General features: G+C 39.7%; 1 protein-coding gene across 33 annotated transcripts in view; it reads right to left on the reverse strand.

Annotated features, from left to right (window-relative positions):
• rims1a (regulating synaptic membrane exocytosis 1a) overlaps window positions 1-18,480 on the reverse strand; it is an 88,685-nt gene that overhangs the window by 18,889 nt on the left and 51,316 nt on the right. For 8 of the 33 annotated variants that reach the window (XM_069538483.1, XM_069538480.1, XM_069538491.1 and 5 more), the window contains 17 exons: window positions 15,954-15,994; window positions 15,225-15,338; window positions 14,984-15,083; window positions 14,419-14,542; window positions 13,106-13,123; window positions 11,996-12,042; window positions 10,447-10,562; window positions 10,225-10,355; window positions 9,518-9,689; window positions 8,226-8,373; window positions 7,870-7,926; window positions 5,627-5,789; window positions 4,728-4,832; window positions 4,139-4,198; window positions 2,868-2,945; window positions 1,164-1,280; window positions 716-805 (listed from right to left, as the gene is read on the reverse strand). In XM_069538483.1, coding sequence (XP_069394584.1) covers window positions 716-805; window positions 1,164-1,280; window positions 2,868-2,945; window positions 4,139-4,198; window positions 4,728-4,832; window positions 5,627-5,789; window positions 7,870-7,926; window positions 8,226-8,373; window positions 9,518-9,689; window positions 10,225-10,355; window positions 10,447-10,562; window positions 11,996-12,042; window positions 13,106-13,123; window positions 14,419-14,542; window positions 14,984-15,083; window positions 15,225-15,338; window positions 15,954-15,994 — 1,681 coding nt within the window. Of the gene's footprint in view, window positions 1-715; window positions 806-1,163; window positions 1,281-2,867; window positions 2,946-4,138; window positions 4,199-4,727; window positions 4,833-5,626; window positions 5,793-7,869; window positions 7,927-8,225; window positions 8,374-9,517; window positions 9,690-10,224; window positions 10,356-10,446; window positions 10,563-11,995; window positions 12,043-13,105; window positions 13,124-14,418; window positions 14,543-14,983; window positions 15,084-15,224; window positions 15,339-15,953; window positions 15,995-18,480 lie in introns of all 33 variants that reach the window. The other 25 variants (XM_069538503.1, XM_069538501.1, XM_020096532.2 and 22 more) reach the window with 16 other exon arrangements.

Genomic DNA, 18,480 nt, shown 5'->3' on the forward strand with positions numbered 1-18,480 from the left:
AGGGGGAAAAGTTGACATTTCATTTTCCAAAGGAGTATTACATGGGACTGGAAATGAAAATAAGAAACGTGGAGGGAGGTGTCCTGTGTGCCCTTTTCATGTTTAGTTTGGACAAAAGCTGAACAAAACTTTTTAAAACTTGACATTGTCAAAAGGCAAAACGTTACATCATAACAGTGAAGGACTGCAGCACAACCATATTGGACAATGCCACAGGCAATAGTAGCTACAGCTACTGCTTTGTGTGCTCTTTTACGGTTTGCAGGACTAATGCTACTAATAAAAAACAAAACAGCAATGTTGCTTTGCTGTATTCATCGTGTCCTCTAAAAAGGTCGGTAATCCTGTATTGTTTTTATCGGCAGTACTTCCATTAAAACATTTCGCCAAAGTGTACAGTAAAAAAGACTTTGGCACATCTCTAAGTCTTGAAACTTCAATGACTTTTAAAAATATGTCATTGAATACTCAACGTGTCACTGAATTTTTCAATCTTGAAAAATCCTTGAGAATAATAGCAAAGCAGGAACTGCTCAGTGAAACAGCAGATTGAAAGGAGCAGGTACAGCAGGGGTGTGGGTAGGGTGAGGAGTGGGGAGGCTTAATCATCGGCTTGTGTAGGACCATTCAGAGGGGAGAAGAGCTACAAATACCAGGAAAGGTTGAGAACAGAAAAATGAACAACAGGAGGGGTGGTAGGTACAGAGGCTGGTACCTTTCAGTCTCTGGTGAGGGGGCATGATTGTCTGGAGTCAGACAGTTGGCGCTAGCACTCCTAACTCTGTCCAGAGAAGGCTGAAGATCACTAGAGGCACCACAGCACAACATGCCATCCAATGGAGGAAGAGGAGGAGAGGAAGAGGAGACAGGAGGAAAGGACAGAAACAAACAGAAAGAGAAACGATGAACAAACAGAAATAAAATCATTTGAAAACAAAGTCCAGTTAGATTCCCCAAATCATAATGCTAGACCAATAACTAAACCATGACTGGTGGGCTGGCATAAGAATGACAGTGTCTTTGTGTTTATGGAGTTGGAGAATGATAAAAGAATGTGTTTTTTGATCGTCATGGATGGAATGGCCTTTTCCCCACAACCTGTAAAACTTACACAAATATATTTTATTCATAACAATCTGTGTGCATGTCTGTGAGTGTCTTACCTAACTGTCACCTCATCTGTGAACATTACAACTCGGTGTGTGATGGAATGGTGTGTTGCCATGACTATTTGCGGTCCCCTGACAGAGCTCATCTTGCGACATGCAGGCAGCGTGGAACTAGTCACAAGACGAAAATGTCAAAAACAGCATGCATTTGCAAATGAAAGAAAGGAAAGAAAGGTAAGAAAGCTCAGAACTGATCTGCAAAGCCCCTGTTTCTGTGGGAAATATTCACATAGAGAAATCAATGGCCTCCAAAGTAGTTGTTTCTCCATTGGTTGTCCACCAACACAAGTCTAACCGCCATGGACACTTTTTACATAACAACTGACCAGGTGTGCAGAGGTGTCACAAGAGTTTGAACTTCTGTTTTAAGCTTTTTTTCTTCCTTTGAGGAAAAGAATTGTATGATTCTTTGTAACAAGACTATAAATAAAAGAAAGATTTCTTGGAGAGCAATCAGAGAAGTGATGCAGCCAGAGGAAGGCTACTTCTCCTCAACTTTTAGAAAAGACAAGTTTCAAAGAAAGATATTTTGGGACTCAGTTATTTCCTGCCATTGAAGCTTTGCTTTTCTGGCATGGAGCTAAATATTCCGCTGTTGAGAAAGCTAATGATACAAACTGCAGCTTAAAGTGATTAACTTTTACTTTCTTGAACTATTGCATTGTGTTGTTATGTTTAAAACTGCAACAGCAGCATTCTGAATTGACTATAGCTCTGATTATGTCACTCTGACCGGATTGTTCCCCAGAGCAAAAGCCACCACGGTACATTTGTGCTGTGGTTTTAAAGTTATATGCAATGCCAAACTGACGAAAACCGCTGGCCATAACATAAACCCAACCGCAGAAGTTATAATTTTACTTTTGGCCTAGCCTCTGTTTCATTGGTTTTGGTAACTCTATCTCTCATTCAGCAAATCTTTCATTAATCATTTAGAAATCTGTAATCTCTAAAGTCTAACTACGTTGGCAACGCTCAGTCCTCTCTGTCCTGTTTTAATTATAAAAGTCTAAGTTAGCTGCAAATCCTTGAGTTGCTAATGGCCCAGGAGATTTAGCCAGTTAACATCTGGGGCTGTTGGGAAATTGAATTTGTTGGAGGTCATTCAATACATGAAGTGAGCCACTCAACAAAACTGTGAAAACTGGCCCTGCGCAAAGGTTGCAGTAGTAAACCGAACCAAGAAGTTCAGGTCTCACTTGAGTTGTCTATATGATTGTCACATTGTCCAGAAGAGTACTGTGTTTTTTGTGAGGATATCTTTTTAAGAACCAGTGTGTAGGATTTTGTTGCATCGAGCAGCGAGGGTGCAGATGGCAATCAAATTAATTGTACTGCCACCACTCCTCCATTTCCAAGAATGAAGGACAATGTGGTGGCCTTCAAGTAACTCAAAATGCAAAGGCCCTCTATAGAGCCAGTGCTTGGTTTGTCCTTAATGGGCTACTGAAACATGGCAGAGCAACATGGTGGACTTTAGGACCAGAATCCTATGTAGACATTATGGTTCAACCAACAAAACCCAATGCCTCTTAGTTTCAGCTGAATATACATGATGAAAATATATTCAATAATTCTGCCAACAGATCCAATTAATTCCTACGCACTGGAACTTTACAGAAAAAAACTGGACTGGAAATAAAGAACGGTGAAAACACTTTCATTTGACGGATACTGAACCCATATCTGCAGACTTACCTGTCTGAGCGCTTGTTGATGCCGTTGAACAAAAGTGGCATCTTAGGGGGCAGTGTGTTATTGTGCTTAGAAGACCTCCTGATGTAAGCATGCATGCAGCAAACAGAGGTAAATGGGAGGAATAGGTGGAGGAGGACAAAAAACAAGAGTGTGGAAGTGTTTTGCACAGAAAAAAGTTCTACAGGGCAAAATAAGTTAACCAGTGATTTTATATACTATTCAATATGTTCTTTAGCTGATTTGAAGATACAGTAGATTAAGCTGATTCAAAGAGATGAAAGCAGTTGACCAGTCAGATGATTTTCATTGAATTTGCTTAAAGATTTATTGACCTATGAAAGAAAGGCGTCATGTTTCTTCACAACTTAATTCCTTGCAAAAAATCACTGGCTAAGCTTTTGTGTTTTTGCAGTGTAAGCCATTAGAACTACAGCACTGCATGACATAAAAGCATAAAGGCACCAGAAGCAAATACAAATAGAATGTGTAACCACCTAATTGTGTTGCTATCACAGAGGTGTGGTTGTATAAGGAGAACATGTTTCTGCCTCAGATATGCTCTCATGAGTGTAACTTGCTCTCTGACTGCGTGCTTACATCTCAGGCTGAAGAGGGGATGTCTACAGTACATGCAATGAGAACAGACTGACGAGACAAGACCCCTCAACTATTTCAAACATGAATTGCAGATCATTCCTTGTTTTATTTCTGCAAGAGAGCCAGAGGGAATGTTTATGGATTTCTTCACGACACATTAAGTATTTTTTTTGCTTTAGCCCTAACAGGCCTGGTAATAGCGCAGCTTCCTATTTGGATGGAAGCGCGGTCCTGTGCTGTCCTCTTGTGGATCAGAGGCAGTAGTACAACTGACATTGACACTAATTGACATTGTAACACCTCTGTTTACTTCTTCGTGATTTTAAATTTCCAACCACTCTTTTTTTTTTTGTTAAAGCTTAACTTAATCAAAACTAACAATAAACCTGTTGGGTGTGTGAAAAAGGCAAGACAAGACAGAAATTATTTTCAAAGGCCATAATGTTACCTCTGCCTAAGCATTGTTTGTGTTTGCCTCACCCTGTTATGTTCTATAAATGTTTTAAATGACACACAATTTACTTTTACAACACTTGTGATACATTTAAATTGAGTTGCACAGAGAGATAATCTTAATAATCTTAATAAAAGATAAAAAAAAACACTAAAACGAATCCAGTTCCCAAATTCAGAGATAAAATGTGAATAAAACGATTCATGATTAGCTAGTTTACCTGGTGTGGAGGCACTCGGCACTTTTGCCTCGCATTGAGTGGTGGATCATGAAGATCTCACTGTCGTTACCATGGGGATGGATGACAAATGAGGAAATTAACAACAGTCAAAAAACCCGAAGAGCAGAGGGGGTGAATAGGAAAGAGGAGCTGTAGCTGATCGCCATACACACAACACACACACACACATTACATGCTGAAATGCCACAGGTTATTCTGGCCAAGTGTTTTGTCTAAACACTGCTCTAAAGTCCCTTTCACAATCAATGAAAAGCTACTACAAGAAAAATAGAAATTGTATTAAATATAGGGCAGAAAAGAAGTCGGAAAATATTGACCAAAGGGTAAAAGAAAGACTTTAACCCATTTGACAAAATCAAATTTTAGTGAAACTAACGATAAAGATAAAAACGAAACCTCTGTGCAGCAAACACACTTTTGGACACAAGTCTTTTGTCTCATTCCCACTTTGCACACAAATAAGCGTAGCACACACAAAAAGCAGTTAGAGAAACAAACACTGGACATAACTTTGGTAACATGTAATGTAATTCCTGTACACATATCAAACGAAGACAGAGACACACACCTGTCATCCAGGTACTCCTCCTCCCCATGGCGACCTCTGGCAGCGTCATAGTAGCGAGTTGGAGAACGAGAACAACGAGAGTGAGGAAGCTCATCATCCAAACTCCTGGAGGGGGGGGGGGGATACAAGGGAAGGAGGGAGGGAAGGAAGGAAGGTTGTGTCAGGTAAGTGGTCAGGCAGTATTTCAGCTAACTCTTGGCAGGGATCATTTGGCTCAGCCAGTGAAAGCAGAGTTGGCAGGACTATGTGTTCTACATCAGACACACATTTCATTAGTAGATGGACTGTTCCCTACCTTCCAAAAAACTCTCTCATTCCTCCTCTCTCTGTCTGTAAAGTAGCCTTTACCTCTTACAAGTGACCAGTGCCTTCTCACAGGGCTTATATTGCTCTGTTTTCAGAATGTCCGCAGAATAGGGTCTGGACTTTGCAACACAACAATACCGAACTCTCTGGAGCGTTCAGGTGAGGGGTGGTGCAGCAGGCGGAAGCAGGATGTAAGGTATTGATGCTGCTGTGGTGATCATGGTGTTTTTTTACAACACGTTGAAACCAGCATCTGCCTTTATCATCGGAAGCTCTCTTAAAATGTTTGTATTCTTTTTGTTCTTCTGTCTGTTACATGTTAGAAATGTCATCATCACCAAAACTCCCACACTCAAACTTCTCACATTGGCTCAGTCCAGAGATTCTCTTGAGTTCAGTGCATGTCTGAAAGCAGCATGAGGCCACGCCACTCAGCCCCATCTCAATCCGTTTACACAACTGTGTCAATGGATCAAGTAAAAACTTCATCGCTGTGTATTATGAAGGGTAAAATTACACAGCCACTTTAAAGATCCTCAAATTGAAAAAAGGCTCATGTTGCACCACTGAAATAAAATCTTGTGAAGCCTCACCTCTGGGTGGGAACGTTGGGTGGCCGTGACCGGATTCGCCCCTGCTCCTCACGGTGTGGGGAGACCGAGCGGGATCGTATGTGATGGGTGGGCGTCCTCTGCTGCTCTGGCACCTCCAGAGTAGATGTAGGCTCCCGTTGCCTCTCCCTTCCACGCCCATCTGCTGCTTAGTGAGAATGGTCATGCATGTGAACATATACATAAATATGCATACACTCATCAATATATCAGTGCACACTCATCAATTTTTAATGATCAATCATGTCAAATATAGAGAGCATAACAAGTCACTTATGGAAGACAGATAAACATGTGCAAAACTGTAGACTGGACCCTCAACCCATCGTCTGGAGCCAAGTAATGCTTTTATTTTTATCACAAGAATAGAAACTATTATATTTTACCTGGACATTTAATCTGAAAAAGTTAAATAGTTCTGGTGGTACTGTATATGCAGTATGCAATACCACACAGCTCAAACTATTTTTTATTCAAGTCCCACGCTGAGTTTATTGGCATCAAAATGTGCCCCCTGAGATCAGTGGGTACAAAGTACCCTCTGTGCTTTGAATTCTCTGTACTGTCTGAAACTACTACTATCAACACTGAAAGGATATGAGGAAAAACTTGCTAATGGCCTGAATAATATGGCCCGAATGATTCCTGACATGGCCACTGTAGCCAGGGAAGATATTCTTCCAGCCGAGAAAAATATCTGCAGAATTAGTTTTTCTATTCAAACTCTAATCATCTACTACATTCACTGGCTGGGCCCCAAGCTCATTATAGTATCCTCCTACCTCATACTCTAAACTTAGAATCATGCTAGTAGCCTGCTAATGTTATGCAACATATACATTTACAACCTTGCAAGTACCCTCAACGTGGAGGCTACAACATTTAGTCTAGAATGCATCTATTTCTCATCACTGTGTGCTGTATTTTTACAATGTGGTTTAAAAAGAAAACTTTTTCTCTCTTTGGTGGTGTGGTAGAACTATCTGTGAAGATAAAAATATAAATGGAGAGAGTGATCAGCCTTGAAGAGGTCTGTGGGACTGTCAGGCTTTGTTGTGATGCCAAGGTCTCTGGCGTCATTTCCAAGAGAACAGCACCTCAAAGCTCAGGGTGGGCCATTAGCTGTACTTTATACAGTGCTACAAAGGGTTTTCATTCATTCTTACCATGCATGTGAATTAAAACTAGAGGTTGTTTGAAGTGATGTGGTGTATTTTTCCATCCCCCGTCTCTCCTTTTAACTTGAGCACTCATTAACAATAAACACAGATACACCCTGGGCTTCGACTGATACAGCTGATATTTTAAATGAGCACAGCGAGCGGATATTCAGTATATTTGAGTGTGACCAATTAGATGTTATAAAATAATGCCATTGGTTTAAAACCTTTAGTGTTTCAGATTAAATCTTAATGTGAGAGTATAAAGCATGAGAATTCTACAATGAAATCCAAAAAGCTTGTTTTCCCACTTGGATATAGATTTCAGTTGGATATACACATATTGACTTTATTTCTTATAATACTTAAAATAAATAACAAATATGAAGCTGTTTTTCCTCACATACTTGTATGGTATAAAGTGACCAATAGTTTATCAGCAGAGAAATATGTTATCTGACACAAAGACAAACACCCAGAAAAAGACTTTCACATTATACAGTTGTTGCCTAATACACATACGAACACACACAAACAGAAAGCTGAATGCTTCAACATGCATGCTAGTGCTTCTCATGCAAGAGCTTTAACTTTTAGTTGGCAATAGGTGAGGGTATTCAAATCTTTACACTGTATTGTAATTGAGATAAAGAAATTGACTGAAGCATGGGTCCTGCTTGGTCTCCTTCCCATGCCAACATGTTGTCTACAAACATGACAGTGTTGCCCATACACTGATTTATTTGTGGAAACTTGTCAGGGTTGATTTCCATTTCAGGTCACATTCAAAAGCATATAGATAACACACATGTATCAGATTCATTTCACCTGAATAATAAATAAAACCTTTTTTCAGTTGGTCAGAGTTTTTGTCACAACTAAAAAGGCTGCTTTATGTATGGAACACATTTTGATCAATTCCATTCAAAAAGTTGGACTTAAATATTGATGTTAATAAATAACAGAGGCTTATTCCAGAAAAGTAACCCCCCTGATCAGCACCACAAATAAAATTACAAGCTTTGGGACACACTGCATGTAACACTGGAAAACGTCCCCACCCACCTTTAGACACTACTGCTGTACCCTCATCAAATTCAGGCTCTGTTACACGCTGAGAACCTAAACAGTCACACACACACACACACACACACACACACACAAGGATATATACACCGCACACACATATACGCATGCATGCATCCAGGCACAAATGCAGTATTAGGGAAAGAAGGAACAAAAAAACAGACATTTACATTGACATACATGTTAATGCTCATTGACAGCTAACCACACACAACCTCTCTCTCTGTTATACAGTAACATGTGCATGCACACTCATACACAGAGGATATTAAAGAGGTAATAGATAAACATATAAAGCGAGGAGCATTCACAGACACACACACTCTGAGACTTACGCTGCAGCTTCTTGCCAGGGGGCTCTGTGTGTCGTCGTTGCAGGAACGGGGAGGGTCTGGGCAGCGGTATGGATGAGACATCATGGGTTTGGAGTGGATACCAGTGAGGCTTATCGTCCAGTAAGGCCGTCTCCAGCTCTATTAGGATCTGTTCAAGTCAGAATCCACATAGTGAATATGTACATATGTGAATACCCACAGACTGTATAACACCTGTTCACCTGCTTTTCCCTAATATTCCAATCAGCCAATCACGTGGCAGCAGTGCAGTGCATAAAGATCACGCAAGTACGGGACGATCCGTGTGACTTTGACTGTGGCACGATGTTGATGTCAGATTGTTGAGTATTTCTGAAACTGCTGATCTCCAGAGATTTTCACAAACAACAGTTGCTGAAGTTTTTCTGGTCAACAGCAGAGACCACGTCAGGCTCCTGTCAGCCGAGAACATAAAATGTGAGGCTGCAGTGACACAGACTCACCAACACTGGCAAGTTGAAGACTGAAAAACTTGGTCTGATAACTATGGATTTCTGCTGAAGCTGCAGATTTAGAGTCACAATCTGGAGTCAACAGCCTGAACCAACATGCAAAGCTACTTTCAGCAGCATAATGCTCCATGGCACAAAACAAAACAAAAGTCCTCTCAAACTGAAATACCCAACATGCATCACAGTCAGCACCGACAATCATTCGATGATCAAAGTCGCTGAGATCCCATTTTTCAGATCAAATCACATAAACTGAAGCTCCTGACCTGTATGTGCATGTGTATATACATTGCACATTGCTGCCACATAATTCTCTGACAGAATAGTTGTATAAATATGCAAGTGTGCAGGTGTTCCGAAATAAAGTGCTCTGTGGGTCTATGTTCCTTTTCTGAGAGAAATACTTCCATGATGATTGACCCTGTGAACGCCCACTTTCGCTAGTTTATGCAACAAAGATTCAGTGAGGAAACTATGTGTGATATCATAAAATAGCATGCTCACTTCGTTCTATTTCAACTGTGATCTGCAGAGGGACTGCAGCATTATGCTAACTCTTCTGCAATACATCAAACAGTAACATTTATATTTAAAAATGCAGATGGTCACTAGAAGTATTATAAAATATAAGCTAACAAGTTATTTTAAAGATAACCATCATGTGATGTACATGAAACAATTTGCAGTCAAGTCACCAAGGTCCAGATTCTCAATAACCAAGAACAATGATTAATTGGTGCACACACCAATTAACACCAATGCGAGGAAGAGGAACCTTTATAATGTGTGTGTGTGTGGTACCTCTCCCATAAAGGTGCTGTCTTCTTCTGGAGACCTTGGTTGGTCCCACACAGTCAGCTCCAGCATGTGGTTGCGGAAATCCCTGCGATGGACATGAGTGTAGACGAACGTCTGGTTCCACTTGGGCTCGCACGTCCTCTTCACTGCTTTTGTCCTTCGTTTGCTCTTGTCACTGTGTCACATAATGCACATATACTCACTTTTGTTGTTTGTCCTGTGGCTAAATGGAATAACTAAAACCTCTAGAGGCCGAATCACAAGACATCTAAACATACTCCACTGATGTGTGACTTGTGGCTGTTTGAATGCATTTCCCGGTGACATTTAGCTGAGCTTATAGTTAAAATAGATTATTTGTACCCAAGCACATAAAGAGGTTCTGTAACCTGCAGTTCCTAAAAAGGCCACTAGATGCTGCCTCTAACTACACTGAAGGTAGTTTCCCTATGGGGGGAAAGCCTTCACTGACAGTCAGTGTCATAAAACATGTCTCCATTGTTAAACTAACATGTCAGTAAACAATAAATCCCGGCTTCAGAAATCTTGGTGATTTGAAAAAATTATTCTTTGTAGTATAGACTGGAGATTTCTTTTCACTGATTAGTCTATGGTTCAAATTCCTAATGTGAACACCAATAATACATTTTAAAGCAATGTGCAAAAGCAGTCTGTTATTACTCATCATAAACCTTAATCATGTGAAGTACCTGCGGTCAGGGAGGAAGTACATTTTGATGTAGGGGCTCCGGGGCCGCCCGTCAGGACGAAGTGGAAGCTCTACAGCCTGCAGCACGTTGACGATTAGCTGGTGACCGACTTTATCATACCACAGCTTCACCTGAGTGGAAACAACATAAAAACAAATCTGATGTCGCGTCTTTTTTTAAACACGTCGACATCCTGACACACTTGATCGTGCGCACACTCACTGAGAGTTGCCCTGGCATTAACTGTGGAGCGTCCTGGAGCATCCCGGGACTGGAGGGAGATAGTACATTTAAGGACGGTCTCTCCATCTTCTGTGACTCAAAAGAACTGGAACCTGCTATGAAGACAAGAGATGACAATAAAATTAAGAGAGGACAAATAAGTCAGGTCTAGAACTGAACTGTGAAATGAAGAGTGTGTTCATGTTTATGTAATATCCCGCATTAAAAAAAGAGCATCGCTAAACTGTCAGGATGACAAATGACCAAGCTCCTGTCCTACTTTGAGTCCAATAGGCTTTTGTGTATAAGTACTGAGGCCACATGTACTGTACCCTGCAAAACAAGGTGTATGATCAACTGTTAGACTGATTTATGCCGAAACCTATTTTCCTACTTTTGACATCCATCACTGACGTAAAAGGTTTGTTCATTTCCTGTTAAATTGTGTCAGGGTACTACAAACAGCCTAACTAAATTCTTAGTGGTGTGCCATCGTTTAAAGTAGCTTCGCGACGGAGCTGTGAGTGTAACTGGAATATTGGAAGACACAATGAGAACGCACAGAGACTAATTTAAGAACCTGTCGCGAAGACAGATTCATTCTTAAGCGTCCCAGAGAATTTGTGGCTATTTTCTAATGCTGAGAACTAAATTCACGATTGGTCCGGAGCCGTAGTCAGGACCAGATAGAACGTCCTCCTTCACAGGGGTTTGAGTTAAGAATTGTACTGGCTTGAAATTAATAAATATGAAATTAAATATGATTCAGAAATATTTAATTTACCACCATGTCTTGCCAATGAGAGATTTTTTATTTTAGTATTTGTATTGGCACATTTGGTCCCAGCAGCTTCTACATTTCAGTCTGTTAAGAAAATTCTCTCACTTCGACAGCTGCCTTTAAACACGTTGTTGTCTCCTGTCATCCTCTGATGCTTCAGACAGTGTAACTACTGCAGCTTGTCATATTCTCCAAAGAGTATCTAGTACCTCATTGATTGCCATACATATTACTCATTGCCTGCTTTGCTACAGAGTAACAGTTTTTACAATCTAACTTCATGTAGACTAAACCATTGCCTCTTTATTTCTGTCACCATGTGGAGCCGTTCTGATGACACAAAATTAGGTATGTGGATTCTACTAATGATCAGGTCTGATGAATCCAACTTATAACACAGTATGAAAAAGCCTCATAGACACAAATGACAGAATACAAAGGTGTTTTTGTAAAGTTTTTATCCTCTAGATGAGGTAACATGTAAATAAAAAGACACAAATAAAATCATTGTGCTGAGCTGCATTACTCTTAGTTATAAGTTCTGTAAGTATTTTCATAAATTAAATGTTTGAATTATATTTCTGATTTAGTGTAAAACTAAAAGATTTTAGCTGCTGTTTTATTCTTGAGGACACTGAATGTGAAAAAGCACACAGAGGTGAGTTATCCAATAAAGGTCTATGCAGAAAGTCCACTGTATATTTAAAGAGTAACATAGACAGACGTACAAACACGGGTTTGTTCCAACACCCAATAGGAGATACCTACTAGATTCTAACGGAGGGTGGGACGTGTCGGGGATTCTTGGGATATCACTGAAAAAGAAGCAGCAAAGAGCAGGTCAGTCATTTTTATACTGAAATCCGACTGGATTCATTCAACATGGAAGTGTTCTTGATGCACAGGCTCACATGCATATTAATGTAGTAGCAGTTTACTGGAAGAAAGTAGCTCTATTATGTTGTATGTTGTTTGAATATAAAATGTTATGTGGAACCAAAGGGAAGACGTGAGTAGAGGAAAGCTCTTCTCCTGACTGCAGTGTTTCCCAGACTCATTCAGGCCAATCATCATGAGAAGTAATGCTGGACGAGCTGTATTGCTCAGGTCTGTCCACACCACTGTTAAAGTTCCCAGGGCAAACACCAGAATTCACCGTACCAGCTTTGTGTGAGATACAGAAAGCATGGTCATGATGATTTATAATATTTTGCTTTCTTTCCCTGCTTAAGATGCATAAAGTACAGAGCTGGGGGTGGGGCCTGGTTAGCCTAGCTTAGCATCAATACTGAAAGCAGCTAGGCTAATTGCCTCACAGCTCCACCTCTGCACTCTTTCAAATCTATGTGGTTCAACTTCCAAGCATTAAACTGATAAGTGTTTCATGGAACTTATAGGCAGCCTCAGAGCCCATTCCAAAATAAAGAAAATTGAAAGCACGTAAATGAAATAAAATAAATATTGCTTGCTTTATGAATCCACGTTTCCCAACTTTCAAACCAAGGGATTAAGGATAGAGCAGAAAAGAGCATTTTTATTTAACACTGCTACATTTTACTTTGGGATCCTCAGACTTTACCAGGAGTAAAAAAGAGGAATCCCAGGCACTAAGAAGCTTGCAAAAGCAAAGCTATACATAGATGGACATTTCCCATTGGCCATTTTGCATCGGTTCAAGTCAACTTTGAGGTTAATTTGGTTGGAGATGACAGATTTGAGCTCTTTTCACAAAGCCAATATTTGCATCAATTGGCATCCTTACTGAATATAATTCAGCTCAGTTCACTAAAAGATGCAAAAGGGCACCAGAAAAAACAAAACTGTTTTCAAATGTGTGAGAGGAATAAAGGGTCTTAATAAAATTAGCAAATTACTTACTGATATTTTCTACACACCCTTCGCGAGTGTTTGGAGAGAAATTAATACATTCAACTTTTTTTCATCAACAAGCACATGAGGTTAAATCTTTAGAGAAGGTGCAATACCTTAAACTATGAAGAGTATTTTACTGTGAAATATAGAATATCTAATATTTACCCATGACAAAGAGCTCACCTTACTCACAATAATCTGTTGAAGCACTGAAAGACAACTTATACTCCATGTGGTGGACTGAATGAGCAATAACATTTATTTTAGATTATCACAGAATTCACAGAACTCTCTCGAAGTTAACTTAATAAACTCAGGTTGAAGATCTTATCCTAGAACAGCTCGTGTCATCACATTTGTATAAAATATGTTATATAAGGTTGAATTCTAATGCATTAATCCAGTCTGTGTTACCTAATCACCTAATACCTTTCTTTGATTCATTTCCAGACAGAATTATGTAATTTATTATTGATTATTGGGGGATAGTGACAGTGTTAAAATAGCACATTTTGTTATAAATTTCTATAAATACAGTGCAGCTGGTAAACTGAACATGTGAAAATGTCAAATGTGTGCACAGGAAACAACTTAAAAGAACTGTGATATCCCAGACTACTGGTTGCTACATCAGTCCTGCAAGATTAAACAATTATTTTCGGTGCCAGTAAGGACAGATCAAATCAATGTACCTTAACAAACTAGGAAAGACAATAGCCATGAGACATTAAATCAAAATAAAGTGAAAGTGAAATTTCCCTGAGACTAGAATATTCGTTGAAAAATGTTACTGTAAAACAAACGTATATGATTTGAGAGTAATTATTATAATGTAAAACTATATATGAATCTATACTGCACTAACAGATGTGATTGAAGCCATCTCAGCATCCTCCATATATGTGATGCAGCCACTTCTTGTCTTTCATCTTTTACAGATGGTTTTATTTGGTCAATAATAATTCACCTCATAACATCCTACAAATAAGCGCGAGTGCTTTTTTAAAGGGGACGTATGAGACTAAATGGAAAAAACCTGGCAGCTCCCGGCAGCAGGTAATGGTTGAGTGTTTTTAATATTTTGAATGCAGTCACAAAGTCGCAGTCAGAATACAAATAAATGTCCCTGTCTTCCATCTTATCTGATGTCTGCCAACTCTGAGTCAGAGCTAGAGTCAGCACTGCTGCTTTAAGTAAGAGTTAAATTCAATGCAACACACAGACTGGAGACTGACTTTAAAAAATAATGGGTTTCATTCTTGATAAATATTACAATGTGGCACTGCTACTGCATTGGGTGTGTTTTATTCCTGACTTACCCAATAGGCCTGGATACCACCAGCTCCACTTGGGGCTCAGCTTGAGACTCGAGGATGATGTTGTAAACTTCCTTCATAGTCGCTCCTGGTAACAGCTTCCCGTTCCACTGCAAAACCTCATCCCCTGAAATCAGGCACACATTTTCAGGGGCATTTGTTATGCTTTTAAATGTGTCAGGTTATTTTACTCATCTTTATTTATTTAGAATAACGATTAACTATTTTGAAGTTTTGTTAAAAAAAGGGGGCTTTGTATTTTCCAAAGAAATTCTGACCATTGACGTAGAACATAATGCATTGGTGGGGGACTATTTCTAATTTGGTCCTTTCAGACTGGGTGAGTATTTCAAACAGTCTATGTTGAACTGACTCAGTAGAAACAAGCGTGAGTGTTATTGAAAGAACACGTCTCCAGGTGTAAGTGTGTTTTAAAATAGTTTTTAGTTTTAATAAAAACACTAATAACCCCTTAATGACTTTAAAGTCTTCATGTTTAAATCCATATTCTTTTCCTGTTTTTACGAGGACATGCAAATAGTGTGACTGGTGTGATGGTTCAGGCTACCTGCTCTGAGATGTCCCACCACATCAGCCAGACTGCCCTTCTTGACTTTAGTGATGAAGGCACCTAATCTCCCTGACTCTGTTATTCTGCCTCCCACCACCTAGACAGAGCGAGAGACAGAGGGAGCAAGAGAAAAAAGGAAAGACAGTGAAATTAGTGTGATATCCTTCATATAATGGGTGGACAACAGTGATTGGATACTCATACTATAACAACATGTGTTTTTCAGCGCCACTCTGACCTTTAACCCCAGCAGAGCTCCAGCTTCTTTTGGCATTGTGGCGCTCCTCTTGCTGAGGGTGATTCGTCCAATCAGATGGTCTCCCTCCTTAGATGGCTGCCAGGTTACAGGATGCTGCAACAGAAGACAACAGTAGATATGTAGAGATGCACACACTGACACTCAGGCTCTATTCAGACCTGCCATCGACATCGGTCTCGCCTGATTTGATCACTAGTGGACATCTCTGAGGTCAGCTCACACCTGGCATTAGAAGGTGTCTCAAGTCTCACTTCCTCTGCTCTTTCTACAATTATACGTCATTTCTGATCATAAAGACCAAATCATGAAGGTTTTAGCTAGTCTATATAATATACTATATAAATTTAATATGTAGCAGTGGCCATGGGAAATACTGAGAGTGTAAAAAATATTTTTGGTTCATTATAAAACTAAAGCAGGTCAGAGGGCATCTGCTGAGTAGCTGGTCCTTCATGGGTCCAGGACACATTTCACTTAAAAGAATGTGGCCACGTGCATCACAGAGCATATCTAAATGTGGTCTGTGATTCTGTGATTGACTGAATTCTGACTGTCTTTGACATTAAGCTGATCTTGACTGATGGTTCTTGTTGATTCAGCATGTAAAAGTTTCCCTTCAACAAAGTTGTTGACTATGGATGAATGACGCATAGCATTGGTTAATAATGTTGAAGAATGAACAAAAAGAAACATTAAATAGTGACTTACATGCCACACAGTGGGGTCATGTGGGTAGCACTCCCAGTCACCTGCAAGAGAAAAGAGAACAGCTGAGACACTGTGGATGCAGCGGCATAAAACAAGGACTTCCACATCCTCCTCCTCGAACACACACACACGTGCGCACACACACCCACGCATGGAGCTGAAACTGTATACACAGCACATACCAGCATGAGGCCTCTTATATACAGCTCAGCCAAATTTGGGGGCTCTTTAGGAGGTATTTATTTACGGCGGAAAGGGTTAAGTTTATTGAATAATCGGACCTGGGCTAGAATTAGAAATGTTTCACCACAGTGACAGGACTCTGGCTCTAAGTAGTCCGTGGAGGCCGCGATGACACCAAAGGACAGCTTAGCTTTTTAAAATGCTGTAAATCCCTCCAAGATAGTTTACAGATTAGATGTTGTGGATTTACTCTGGGGAAATGCAGATGTAAGGGTAAAAAAAACAAAAAACAATGGTAAATGATGACCTCAATTTGATGATCATCATGAAGAATGACAAGAAAACCAAAAATCTATTAGAGATGCAGTGTATTTTCTCTCTTATTTTGATAAGACAAACAGAAGTAATGCAATCAGTATTTAAATTGTACTTTATTACACTTTAATTAAAAAGCCTATAAAACTATAAAAATAAATAATTTAATTGAATAATTAATACTACTAATTTAGTTTGTCTACAAATAATTAATAATTGCTATTAAAATCGTTTGGCAATCTTCATCTTAATATTTTGTTTATTTAAATATTTGAATAATTTTCATTTACTAAGACTTTTTTATGTAAAGCTTTCAAATTCTATGCTGCCGCAAATGAACTTAATACATTTCTTAAAAACGATATGTCAAACTTCTTTTAAATAAGCATGATAGTTGGAAACAGAATGACTACAAAACTCAAGGTCCTCTTACTACCATTTTCGAAGGCTTTCAAGCATCCCATACAGTCTTTCTACAGCCGAAGCCATTGGAAAAATGTCTGTGGATTTTGAGTTCTCATGATTTTCTATAGGGCACAGTTTCACACAAAATCAGTAGGTGCTTGGTGAAGCTACTGAAGTGCATGTATGCACACACAGTCTTGATATACATTCCTTAACCATTGACTGTCTTTTAGCTCTCAATACTGGTTAATTTTCCTCCCAACCAGCAGTATATTTGAGACGATTAGACAAATGGTTCAGCCTCAGCTTCTGCTTCAGTCCAAAAACACAGCCTCATCTGTACACATGGGCCGGGGGGCGGTGATGAAATGTGCGCGGGACTTCAACGGCACTGTTATGACACAGAGTAAAACAGAGCCAAGTGTTCCTAGGAGCCAGGAGCCAATGAGGTTAATGAGTTGTGACAACTTATAGTGACATTATGTAATCTTAAAGCAAACGCTCTGATGATAGACAACTGAGTTCTTGGTTTCATAACTCATGCGTGAACATAATTTTCTGTATGTTCCTGAAAGAGATCTTAATAAACAATTTCCAATAGATGGCCAGGACACCATTTGGGGTCACTTGTAATGTAGATTGGGTTGCATGAGAAAACGCACCGATACAATATTTTTTTATTAACAATTTTATCAAAATATATATAAATATTATATATTGATAGCAATTGTCCAGTCACAGCTTAGAATAAGTTTGGAGGTTGGCTACCTTTTTTTAATATGCCCAAACAAAATTTAAAAAAGAATTACACAAAAACAAAGCTGCATAATTGTAACATGTACAGCTAACTAGCTTACTTCCTACAATAGGAACAAGTAACCAAGTTAGTTTATGGGTTTATATGTTATCTCCGCCGTCCACTTCCTTTGTGTTTCCATGAGCACACACAATAGCCTCTCACAGACCTATTAAAAACAACTCCTTCGGCTACAGTTGCAAGAATCTTCAGGAGATTTGTAGAATAAATACAAACTACCAACTCAACTCATTTATACAAGCTGCTTAAGGCTAAACCCACTGGATCTGCTCTCTCGTCTACTGTGTTAAACCCTCACTGAACAATAAGTTGGACAACTCTGAGCAGTCTACCCAACAGTCACTAAGGCCATGATCTCAATGCCAAATCAGAAGCCATGGCTAAGATCAGAGGTTGCAGGGGATCCCAGACTCACATTCAGATTCGGGGAGAAAGCACCTCTGAAGCAGCAAGAAATAATCTGTCATGTGGCATCAGAGAGGCACGACAGAATTCGATTCCGCAGCCTGTTTGCTGACAACAGACATGCAGCACCTGCAGAAGCGTATCCAGGCCATCACAGACCACAGACTCAAGTGGCTTGGATCCTTCCTTTTCAAATGTGCTGAATAACCTGTGCAATATAAGAGGTTATTTAATATGCAGATGAGGACCAGCTCTCCCCAGATGAACAGGGTCTGAGCGTCACTGCAGACCCTCTTCAGGGTTAACCATCACAAAGCAGCAGCACCCGACAGTATCCCAGGTTGTGCTATCAAAGCCTGTGTTTTGACAGCTGTGGGAAATGTCACTGAAGACTCTAATTCA

The sequence above is a fragment of the Paralichthys olivaceus genome, chromosome 14 (assembly GCF_024713975.1).
Source record: "Paralichthys olivaceus isolate ysfri-2021 chromosome 14, ASM2471397v2, whole genome shotgun sequence".
Taxonomy (NCBI): Eukaryota; Metazoa; Chordata; class Actinopteri; order Pleuronectiformes; family Paralichthyidae; genus Paralichthys; species Paralichthys olivaceus.